This window comes from Phanerochaete carnosa (genome assembly GCF_000300595.1).
Source record: "Phanerochaete carnosa HHB-10118-sp unplaced genomic scaffold PHACAscaffold_6, whole genome shotgun sequence".
Lineage (NCBI taxonomy): Eukaryota > Fungi > Basidiomycota > Agaricomycetes > Polyporales > Phanerochaetaceae > Phanerochaete > Phanerochaete carnosa.
Window position 1 is genome coordinate 3,439,467 of NW_006767633.1, and position 11,685 is coordinate 3,451,151.

Consider the following 11,685-nt stretch of genomic DNA (forward strand, 5'->3'; position numbering starts at 1 on the left):
AAATAGCGAAGTTGTGAGGATGATGATATTCACGGATGCGGCTCGTAAATGCAGCGCTCGACGAGTGCGCTGGTGAGAGGCCGGCGGAGTGGAAAGGGCTGTGCAGAGCCAGAGTGGCTTATGACCCTAGGGCTTTGATCTTGCTTGACAGCCAGTGAGCTGTGGCTGACGGCGAAGGCCGATCGACGCCTCTCGGAGGCACAACATACGCCCGCTGATGCCTACAGTCTAGCATCCATGCGGTTCCGGGGAGATTCAGAAGCTTCGTGCATCAGCCAGCCTTGTATACGAGTACTTGCTCTCGAACGATACTGCGGAAACGGGATGTGAGGGATGTGGTCTAAAATAGCAATTTCGAGATAAGTAGCGATCCGAGCAGATCATCGGGACGGCCCGACTCCAATCTAAAAGCGCCGTGAGTTTTCTGCGCTCAACCAGTTTTCTGCCCTACCGCGCTTGAGCGAACAGCCAGGTATGATGTCAAAGGCTATCTCCTTCTCACGAGATCTCACATCCACTCAATAGCTTCATGAAAGCGGCGAGCGCAGAGACCTGGGAGCGTGCGTCAGCATGCAGCCATCGTTTTACCCCAAATCAAACGACGGATACTCAGAGGAGCTCCTGGTGCTTTCACGTGCAACTAAAACTCTTCTAGAGTCTCTCTCGTGGTATCCTGGCACGAGTTTCACCCTAATCACCGCGTATGCTTCGTGCTCATGGTCTTCCTCTTGCTCTTGAACGCACATAGATACGCTCGTATGTATCCCCTTCGCACCCCCAGTATTTTCCATATCGTCACCGGCTGACAACGCTAATAGGCGAAACGGACAGTGGCACGCTCCTGGCGCCCTCCTAAGTTGCAGACTTACCCTTCATCGACGTCTTGCACCAGAGTCTCTGGCACGAAACATGACCCGCATCGGCGTGCAAGACCCGCCTCTGGGAGACGTTCCTTCACTATCTTCGCATTCTCGGTCATCTCTACTGTCACTAACCACTGAATACGCGTCGGAGCTCGCCGATACATATGCGAACGAAGGCGCGAAGGGAGCAGCGGCCGTGGGCTCGGTACCGCCTATCATCCTCGGAATTCTGTGAGTGTACGGTCGACCTTCCTAGTCTAACGCGGCTCTCAGACATTTGGTCGTTAAGTTTGCTAGGTTTTTATGGCCGGACAGGCTCCGCAGACGCGCACACAGACACCGCAGGCTCTGCCGACGGGATGCGTCCGCTGGACTGTAGGGCGCTTGCGGGCGCGCTCTTATCGGTGCGTCTCTCGTCTGTGCCATGCATATGTGCACCCGGTATTTTCCCGGCAGCTGTGGATATCTCCGCATATATGACGGGCAGACGTCGATGCACGAGCATGCCAAGCTCCCAGGACCAATCGTAGGCTCCAAGCGACATCTTCCGAGCGGACGGGCCAGAATATGCAGATGCTGTACTCAGGCGACGCTGGTTCTGCCTCGGTGCCCCCGATTCTTTCCACCAGGGCGGCGCTACAACCCATAGGAGATGCGGAGCAGACGATACGGATTGCGGGGTGCTCTGCGGCACTGGAAAGCTTCTCCGATACTATTCTAAATATTGTCGAGATGGCGTCAGAACGATGTGCGAAGGATAGTCAACGGAGCAGTTACATCACACGAATTGAATCAGCTAATATTAAGTGGCGAGATTGTAAGAGCCTGAGATTGGTTAACCTAGTACGACGGGCAGCTCTAGTATACCGTACGTGGTGGCACAAATGTAATGGCCTGGAGCAGAAACGTCGCGACAGCGACTGTTGTATCGCAGTCAACCACGTAGTCGGACATCCGGGCGAGCAGTGCGAAACTACAGATGAAGGCAACGAGAGGGCTTCTGAGAAACCCAGAGGCAAAGGAGGCGAAGTACGGCACGCACCTCTCGATCCACGAGTCCGCGTGAGTTTGGGTTGATTGTACGAGCGCATTCCGAACGCGCAGCGAGGCACCAGGTGCGTCGGTCGCTGCTTCAAAGCATATTTGGACAAGGGCGAAGACCGGCCTGGATAGAATAAGTCAGATGCAGACATGAATAAAAAAAGTCAAGGCTCACCTATACAGCCATCCGCGTAAGGTCATTTAAGCGGCGCTCCATCACGGCGGGGAGTGCCCTGGACGTCAACCGAGCAAGGATCCCTCAGAAACGACTGGTGGACACAATATGCATGGCGGACGAACTGGTAGATGACCCAGGCCAGCGGAGAAAAAGGTCAGCGGACGCTTCATGCAGGGAGCATGCAGGATTATAACTCGAGTACTTCGACCAGGTCTGCCGAAGGCTTGATAGCCAGAATCGACGACGATGGCTGACGTCACTGGGGGCCCAGAGCTCGCTCACCGCCCGTCTCCAGCCTCTGTTACGATAACTCTATACGGTTTGGGGGGAGGAGAGCATCTTCTTGTATCAGCTGAACAAAGAAGAGCAAGTGGTTGAACGAAGTGGCTGGGCCACGATATAATGCTGGAGCGCGTAAGGGGCGGGTCTATGTATGGATACAGGTGGTAATGGGAGGCTAGAGAGAGGGAACGGAAGTGAGACGACAAGAATTAGGGAGTGAAGCCGTGTGTGGTACAAGCCCTGAAGCCTTAAGTCTCGAATCTGCGAGGAACAGGCCTAGTACAACGGGCAGCTCTTACACCGTGAGCAGGGACGCACGGATGGTGACCAGGAGTAGCAAGGCCATGACGAAAACTGTCACAGCGGTGACTACAACATAGCCGAGTGCCCAAGTGAATACCGTCAGGCTACAAACCAAGAGGAGATCAGCGAGCTGGAATAATTCAAAGGCGAGTAAGCCAACGTCCGACGCATGCTGCTGGGCGGCGCGCGATGAGCTGGCGACTGTGACGGTCTATCGAGGATCCTTACTTACCCGAAACTTTGCGTAAATGCAGAGAATTGCCGACATGAAGAAATGAGCGGAACTCGAGGTGAACAGATAGCGGCACCAGCGGGCAGCTCCAATCGGCCCTGACGGTATCTCACTGAGAACAGTGTTACCGAGAGCTGATATGCGAGGGATGGGATCGGATGCGGGAATCCAGAAGGCGCACAAGATCGTGGCCGAGAGTAGTCTGGCCTGAGTAGGACATGTTGGATGCAGACGCAAAAGAGCAAGCCAACACTTACGAGTGTAGAGGGCCACACAGAGCTTCCAAGGTGAATCTTCATCTGGGCAGGGTCTCTTGCGCTCGACGAATATCCAAAAGATGCCTGACGGCCCTCCGTATTGTTACCAGTGCCCATCGGCTGCATGCGGCTTAAGTATATCGGATCAAACAAGCTGCGGTCTTTCGCACCTGCCTCATTCCGAGAACACGTCGTGTTGCTTTCATAAGTTCGAAAAGTTCGAAAAGTTGAAGGCTGGGCAACAGTTCACGTCACGGGTGCCGATCCTCTAGTGATACTCTACACTTCGCATACGGATAAGCGAAGTAGTGGGGCGAAGAGGGCGACGATGTCCACGGGTGCGGCTGGTGGACAGGAAACTCGGTGGGTACGCCGGAGAATGGAAGAGAGGCGGAAGGATCGGCCGTTCATGCACTGCCAGCGCGCAGGCTTATAACCCAAGACTTTGATCTCGCCTGACAGCTGGTGAACTAGAGCCGGCAGCGAAGGTTGACGTCAGCCGCTTGCACCGCTGAAGGGATAGAACATAGGCTTACTCTAACGTGAACTTGCTGCGGTCTCTGGCCACCGACACGACGACTGTGTGCGGCTTTGGGGGCGCATCCGCTACGGCGATTTCAAAAACGGGGCTAGTCAAAAATAGTACATTTGTGATAATCGATAATCGATAATCAGGTCGGCCCTCGTGGCGCACCGCAACCTGCTCCTGTATCTCGACAGCCACTATCTACCAATATAGCGACCGCTGCAGCTTCATTACCTCCCACAGAGCGACGGGATTATCTGTAAAATTACCAGATATGCACGGCCCTCGTCCTGCTTGATACTAGCTCGCTCGCGACTTACATAAAGACTTAACCTCGTGGTATCCTGACACAAGCTGTACCCTGACCACAGAGTCTGCTTCGTATTCATGCTCCCGCTACTTGAACAGATATACATATCCTCCACCCGGTATAATCTCCGGCCGATCAGGCTCGTTAACGAGCAAAACATAGTACGCTCCTGGCGTCTTCCTCAGCCACTCTGACACAGACTCACCCTTCACTTTGGCGAAAAGTTCGAGTTGTCGTATGTTGTAATTGTAATCGCTGAACATCACTAATGGGTCTCCTCTTCCAACAATGCGCCCCGAATTGTCAGGACGCAGGCTAGCCGCCCCTGATGCGACAGGAGGAGCCCAGCTCCCATTGCTCGGTCCCGCAAATCCCCTACTGCGACGACGTGCACCGCATCTAAATGCCCATCCTCGAAACCCCAAACTATTGCGAGGCAGGTTTCGAGCCCGTGGTGCGCAACAGTAACGAGTCTTCGATAGGAAACTTAGTATCCCGCGCCGGCATGCAGGGCCCGCCTCCGGTGGATGGTACCTCGACATCTTCGCACTCTCGGGCATCTCTACCACTGCAGGCCGAATACGAGTGGGAGCTCGTCGCTGGCGCTACAGGGCCCGCAGAGAGATGCGTCGACCAGTTTGTGGGCCGCCCGCGGACACACTCCTGTGTGAGTTCCTCGCCTGTGTTGTGCCGTTGTGCGCCTGATGTTTCACCGACGGCTGTCACCACATGTCTACACACTCTTAGCAGGCGTCGATACACTGGCACACCGGGCCTCCAGGCACAATCCTAGTCTCCAAACCGTCCTTTCCCTGCAGACACGCCAGAGTATGTAGGGATGCCGTACTCAGCAGGCGACGCCGGTTCTACTTCAAAGTCGTCGTCGTCTATTTCCACCGGCACAGCGCCACAGAAGGCCGGAGGAGACCCTCAAGTGTACGAGCAAGACATGACGCGCGCATATAGCCAATGTGAGCTGCCATTTATGCGCTTCCATAGCAGGTCGGTGACGCTTCGTAACCCTCAGGCGGACCGCATCGACGCCGCCGCGGCATCTCCGCGAGCACCAGCATCCTCATGACATTCCTCGCTCGGTGTTCTGGATGGCGCCACAGTCTCACAGGGGATACGGAGCAAACGAAACAAATCCTGGTGAGGCTCGGGAGCCTGACGGGTGCAGTGGTCACGACCGTTTCTGTGGTGGGCTGTGCGGCTCTCGCAGTAGTATTTCCGGATAGTGTCGAGACGATGTGTGGCGAATAGTCATTGCACGCGAATAAATTCACCTGGTACCCGGTGGCGGAAACTTGCTTGTCGGTACATACCATACGTGACGTTTGACGCACACCGCGCCCGGTTCATTGCTGGGCCGACGCTCGTCTGGAGACGAATGGTACACCACGATTCTCTTAGCCGCGTATGGCTGCGCGAAATGATTGGAATGCTCTGTACTGCTTAAATACATAGAGGACGGGTCTGTGCAAAAATACAAATGGTAATAGTATGTTCGAGAGGGGAAGAATGGTAAGAAAAGGGCGGTATGGCTGTCTACTACAAGTATTGAGGTTGTGAGAGTCTGGAATGGGTGGGGCTAGTGCAATGGGCAGCCCTACGATATGTATTAGGCAGAGGCGATGGCCTCGATCAGAAACATCGCAGCGGTGATCGTCAGAGAGAAGCCAATCGAGTAGTTGCGCGTCCAGGTGGACAGCGCCACGCCGAAAATGAAGGTGACGACAGAGCCTCCGAGAAGCCTGGACACGAAGGAAGCGAAGATCTGCAAGCACCACTCCCACTTGGCCCACGTCTCCGCGCTAGCTGGCCGTACGAGAGAAAAGCGGATAATTCCGTCGATCGCTTCGAGATGCTCGCTTGCCCAGTATATTCCTAGCTGCGCGGGGCCTATCAATGCGATATTGTACCAGAGACTCATAACCAGTAGGTAGAAGCTCCAGAGAGTAGCGGTAGTTGGTCCTGACGGTACCGCTTCGGAGGAATTTTTCTCGAAACCCGGCATGCTATCGGTGAGCTGGTACTTCTGGATCGCGGATGCGGAAGCCCCAACGGCAGCGAAGATCACGACGGCACGCAGACAGGCCTGAGCCGAATATGTTAGACGCAGATACGAAAGAGCAGGCCAAAACTCATCAGTTTCGAAAATTGCCTAAAGTTATGTAAGTGGCGCTCCATAGCGGCGGGACCCTTCTCATCTTGTCGACGCGTAGAGCATCCCCGGTGGTCCTCGTTGTCGGCGTTCATCGGCCGCATGCAACTTGAGTATATCTAATCGAGTCAAAAATTTACAATCTGATGCACCTGTTCCATCCCAAAGAGGCCTGTCCTCGCTTCCATAGATCGCTGAGCGTTGAGATTCAACGAATGCGGGTCGTCTATAGGCAGTGAGCCTTTGGTGTTCCACATTTCGTATGCGAGCCAGTGAAGCAGTGAGGCCAGCCTGATGGCGCAACTTCAAAATTGAGAGTCGCGAGTCCTCGCTTTTCGGTCCCGGTTTTTGCCACCCTCAAGTGAACGCAGCCAATCAGGATGCATGATACGAAGGCTTCCCCCAACCAAATGGGTGAATACTACTGTACTGTCCATTCTGTTCGGCAGCGGCAGCTCCTGCTTCGTCACTTTTCGCAGAATGAATGAAAACCGGCATAGCGTGTTAGGATACCCAGAAATCCGCAGTATTAAGCCCCCAGATTGCGCAGATCTCTGCTTCTCTCCTGTTCTGACGTCTCACGTAGGCGTCCATCACCGACGACGAAAACGGCGACAATATCTATCCGTCCCGTCGCCTCGCATAGTACTTACACGCGATGACCAGGCGAGAAGCCCGTGGTGCGTCAGATATCCTGCGTGCACATTCTGACGAGCTATCAGCAGGTCCCGCGGCCGGAGTCCGCCTTGGCGAATGCACAGGATGACGCAGAACCGCCGTATTCAATTCTGCCATGGCGGCGGCGTCGTCTGTGTCTGTTTGGTGCGGCTCTATAGCAAGCAGAGGAAAGATACAAGCGCAAGAGCAGCACGAACACGTACATGTCGCCAGGGCGTGCTGCCATTCGTGTGGGCATGTATGAAGCGTCGCCGATCCGCCAGAGCTACTGCAGAGGTGCTGGGGCGTCCCAACACCTCCCGCGCTTTCCTCCACCCAGCATCTCGCGGGAAAAGTCAGCGATATGAAGCAGAAGACAAGGTTCCTGGAGAGGCCTAAGAGTCTGAAGAGCGACTGCGACTGTTCTGTAGAGATTCTGCGGCACCGAGAGACCCCAGCGACAGGTATCGTCGAGATAGCATTGTGCAACACGCGGCGAGGAGCTTGTATTATATTTGACACGCAGCGTGCATTCGCGGCTGCAAGTCATGGGTTGCCAGGCGAGTTGCTGACCGAGCAAAGGACGCTGGGCGTGTGTACAAGTGGACAAAGTGACTGGGCCATGCTGTGTCATTGAATATGCATGAAGGAGAGTCTATGTATTGATACGAGTGGTAGCGGCAGGCTCAATAGCGAGAACGAAAGTGGGGCGACTTAGACAAGAAACATGAATGGAGTCATACGGTACAGGTTTCGATCTGTAATTCCGCAAGGAGCGGGCCTAGTACAGCAAGTAGCTCTTACACCGTAGGTGACGGCACATGAATGGCAGTTAGGAATGGCAAGGTCACGATGGAGGATGTCACAATGATGCCAAAAACGTAGTCGAGTTCCCAGACGAGAGAACTGTCATGCCACGACAACAGACAGTGGGAACGAGTCTGAGACATCAGCGGATAAAGAAGAAGAAGTTCAGCGCAAGCCGTTCGACCCATGTGGTCGCCCTAGCCTGCGACCACATTCCCGCGCGACAAGTTGGCGACCGTGCGAGCGCGTAGGAAGTCCTTGAAAACTTGAAATATAAGACCTATGCAGAGGACAATTAATCTGAAGGTGACCGCAAGGTTCGTGGCCAGTATATAGCAGCTCCAACGCAGTGCGGCTGCAGTAGGTTCTGGTAGTGTCGCGTTGGCAGCAGTGTTGTCAAGAGTCGACATACTGCTGGTGGGCTGGACCTTTCATGAGCATCGACATGGGCATCCAGAGGGTACCACATATCACGATGGAGAACAGACCGGCCTGGGCTGGACGCGTTAAACGCAGGTGCGACACAGCGAGCTAACACTCACCAGTGAAGTCAGCCAGGCGATGTCGTCAAGTTGTTTCTTCAACACGACGGAATATTTCGCGATCAGTCGACGCGCATGACCCGCAGAGGGATCCTCTTTCCTGTTGCCGGTGTGCATCGGCTGCAAGCGGCTTGAGTATGCCAGGTCAAAAACCCCGTAATCCCTCGCACCTGTGCCAATCCGGGAACAAGTCTTCTCGCTTCTGTGTATCGCCGATGTTTGAACTTTAAAGCTTGTCCAGAAGCGTTATCCTCTGCGTCAGCAATGATGTAATATTCCGCACTTCATGTGTGAGTCAGCAAGTGACGACGGGGAGAGTACGACGATACTCACGGATGCAGCTGGAGAGCACGAAATTGGCAGGGGAGCTGGTGGATGTCCGAATGGGAGAGAAAAGCGAAGGGATCGACCGTTCGTGGAGCCATCGTACAGGCTTATAACCCAAGATTTTGATCTCATCTGGCAGCTGGTGAACTAGGGCCGACGGCGAAGGTTGGTGTCAGCCTCATGCACCGCCGAAGGGAGATAGAATAAGATATCAATGTAACGTGAGGCTACTACTGTCTCCAGCTACTGACACGACGACTCATGTGTGAGATCTCGGCGAGCTGGCAGTTGCTCATTCTTAAAAACGGGGTTAGTCCAAAATAGCAGTTTCATGATAAGCGATGATCGATAATCAGGTCCGCCCCCCGTGGCGCACCCTCGCCGCGACCTGTTCCCAACTCCCGCCATCCACGATGGTATACTAATATGTATAACGACCGCTGCCACTTTATTACCTCCCAAAAACGATGGAAGGACTTGTCGACAACCAAGCGCGCATTATTCAGCCGAACATGCCCAGTGGTCCATTTTATTTTATTTTATCACCCTACTCTAGCAAAGCGTACACGATGGCGGAGCAGGAGATGCGCGCCCTGAGGAGCACGGCCAATAAGGGTGTCGGCTAAGCTCCAGTACGTTCTTGTTGCCTTTTGAGCTTGAGCTACTCGTCAACTTAAACTCGCCCTTTGGTTTCAGCTACTGGATATGACCAGTTATTCCTCTTGGTTCAGCAGAGCAAGTCAGCTACAATGCAAATCAGGGCAGCCTGCGTGATCCAGCAGCCTTAGGCACGGTGCTCCCAGCACGTTTCTCATCGGTCTGAGCCTCAGCCGGTGTTGTGTGCTACATCTGGCCCCGCCTGCCCTCGCTGTTCCGAAAACCCGTGAAGTGCCTCTCGAGACGTCTCAATTGTACGAGATGCTATTGCCTTGGTTATCTCCAGTAAACTTCGCTCCTTTAACAAAGTCCCGATTCCTACCGCCGCCTCTGGTCCTATCGGCCATGAAGACGATCGCTACATGCTACCGGAGCTGGTGAAGGAAGAATCGCGCCAGAGCTGATGCCGGACCTCAACCCGCATATCGCCAAGACCTTAGGCTCATCATATTTGAATTTGCTGCCGACAGACGAAGACGGATGGCAGAAATACACCCGTTTCTGACGCGAACACGGAGAGTTGAACATTATGTCGCATTTTCGGTTGCAATTACTTTGCGGGCGCGGGCGCGAGCCGGCATAAGACTAGTACGGCATGCTCACGACTGTCTCTGTGTTTTACCTCGAGACATGGAAGTTCGCGGCCAACTTCGTCAATAAAGGCGCGACGGAAGTGGTGCTCGACGGCTGGATTATTTCTGTCATTCTAAGGCTAATGTGGATGCAGCGTCCGAACTGTTTTTCGTGCCACTGCTCACATATTCCTTACTAGCTTCTTCTGGCTCGATAAGCTCCGTAGACGTCTGTGGTGGCTGCCCTGGCTCAACAAGCATGGCGCGTTCAGCGTTCTTCTTGGTGAGTACGTCGCTTGTACCATGCTAGTGTGCACCTAATTTCTTTTTGGCAGCTGCGGTTATTCATCTGCACGGGCGGCTCAGACGTACTTAGATCTCATTCGACACAGTCTCCGGGTCTAGTTCCTTTCATAAACGCCCAGTTTTCGTATCTTGCCCGACATATAGGTTCACACCTGCTGGCTTTCCGTTTCCAAACCTCTCTATCTCCCTTGTGCCCGCCAATACCTCCAGGAATGTCCCGGCTGCCGACAGCCTGCACCATCCCCCAACATCCGCGCTTACTTCATCCCTTCCCAAAGACCAGCGGTGAAGTCGACGCCGACGCTTTTCCAACCTCTCTGGGCCTCACTGAGCTTCCGCCGATTAATTTCGCCTTCCTAAACCGCGAATGCCTTACCATCCCTGACGCACTGACCTGGCACTTCAGAAAGATGCCGTGGCGTTTCCTTCACCACCGATCGACCCACTAGGCGTCGGGGATTTGTGTCGCTGGCAGCAGATCCTCGGCATGCCGCAGCAGGAGTTGCTAGCTCTACAACCCGAATCGGCCTCGCCTGTACCACGGCCACATGACCAGTAGACCGACAGGCTTCCGTACTCGGATGTGCCCCCACCAGAGCTGTCGCTTCCCCCAACCTCAGCAGACGCACTCGCCAGTCGAATGCGCCAGGAAGATTCACGCCGCGTGTCGTCAATACCGCGGCTTTGGCCCAAATTGACTGTATCTACTACCATTTCAAATCAAACTAGTACATTCAGGTGATATTTGGCGGCGAAAATGTCCTTCGCGGTATATACTGTACTTGACGTGTGGCGCACATATACGGCAATGTGGTGAGCCATCCGTTTCCGCCGGCCGAGCAGCGAGAACTAGACGTGCTATATAATTACTGAGCTATACAGGCCTCAAAATTGTAAGAGTCTGAGAGTGGTGCGTCTGGTACAACAGGTAGCCCCAGAGCAAATCATGTAGGGGCATGCAAACAGTGATCTGGAGAAGAAACATTACAACAGCGATTGCCGCAGAAAAGCCAATGGCGCCCCGCAGTTCGGGGTCTAGGCGAGTAGCGTCATTCCGCAAACAAAGATGACGAGAGACCCGGCAATGAAGGAGTCAAGGACCGATACACACTGCGAGTCCGCGCGTGATAATTCGCCAGTTGTGTCGGTCGCCGTTTGGAGGCACTAGCTTGCACAGTGCGTTTGTTACAGACGAAACGAGTAACGGCAGTCAATCCTGATGGCATCTCGGCGGTAGTTTATTCGAGAGCCGTTTTGTTATTCTACGCAATAAAAGCGGATGCGCCGTAATAGCATGATACTCCGGGTGAAAAATCGCTGTCAATCGAAGTCTTGTTTAGTTTTTTGTAGTGATGAGAGGGTCAGTGGGGGTCAGAAGTGACTGACCGGTCAGGCCAACCGACCGTTAGTTGACGGGTCAGTAGCCGCTGAGCGTCCACTGACGACCAGGCCGCTCGAGGCTGCTCGAGGGCGAAGACTCAAGAGAGCAGGTAATAATGGCAACAGCAGTCTCAATACTACATACTCCCGACAACAAGATATATTTCGATTTTTCTCCACATTGCCGCTCTCTCTCTCTCTCGTGTCTGTGCAACTTCGATGGCAACACTACTGCCGCCTAGCGTGCTGCGAAACAAACCTGGCGGGTCTCGCCAGGGAGT

General features: G+C 54.1%; 3 protein-coding genes across 3 annotated transcripts; 1 reads left to right on the top strand and 2 right to left on the bottom strand.

Moving 5' to 3' along the window:
• Positions 1-2,518: 2,518 nt before the first annotated feature.
• Positions 2,519-3,609, bottom strand: PHACADRAFT_259061 (uncharacterized protein). Its single transcript, XM_007397507.1, has 4 exons — positions 3,327-3,609; positions 3,157-3,276; positions 2,900-3,106; positions 2,519-2,842 (listed from the first exon to the last, which is right to left on the bottom strand). The coding sequence occupies exons 1-4, from the start codon at positions 3,333-3,335 to the stop codon at positions 2,660-2,662; spliced, it is 519 nt and encodes a 172-aa protein (XP_007397569.1). The 5' UTR covers positions 3,336-3,609; the 3' UTR covers positions 2,519-2,659.
• A 3,815-nt stretch (positions 3,610-7,424) lies between these two features.
• PHACADRAFT_259063 (uncharacterized protein) lies at positions 7,425-8,307 on the bottom strand. Its single transcript, XM_007397508.1, has one exon. It carries the CDS (start codon positions 8,028-8,030, stop codon positions 7,818-7,820), a length of 213 nt encoding a protein of 70 aa, XP_007397570.1. The 5' UTR covers positions 8,031-8,307; the 3' UTR covers positions 7,425-7,817.
• Positions 8,308-9,680: 1,373 nt separating this feature from the next.
• Positions 9,681-10,094, top strand: PHACADRAFT_210666 (uncharacterized protein; the record flags this gene model as incomplete). The annotated part of the gene is made up of 3 exons (XM_007397509.1): positions 9,681-9,863; positions 9,919-10,001; positions 10,054-10,094. The coding sequence occupies exons 1-3, from the start codon at positions 9,742-9,744 to the stop codon at positions 10,092-10,094; spliced, it is 246 nt and encodes an 81-aa protein (XP_007397571.1). The 5' UTR covers positions 9,681-9,741.
• Positions 10,095-11,685: the final 1,591 nt, after the last annotated feature.

What these genes read in the sequence shown, in the direction of transcription:
- PHACADRAFT_259063 (XM_007397508.1), bottom strand. Translation starts at nt 8,030, where the DNA reads ATGTCGACTCTTGACAACACTGCTGCCAACGCGACACTACCAGAACCT.
- PHACADRAFT_259061 (XM_007397507.1), bottom strand. An exon ending in CTGTGTGGCCCTCTACACTC is followed by an intron (nt 3,107 to 3,156) that starts GTAAGTGTTGGC and finishes TGTCCTACTCAG; the next exon opens with GCCAGACTACTCTCGGCCAC. An exon ending in GCATTTACGCAAAGTTTCGG is followed by an intron (nt 2,843 to 2,899) that starts GTAAGTAAGGAT and finishes CGCGCCGCCCAG; the next exon opens with CAGCATGCGTCGGACGTTGG.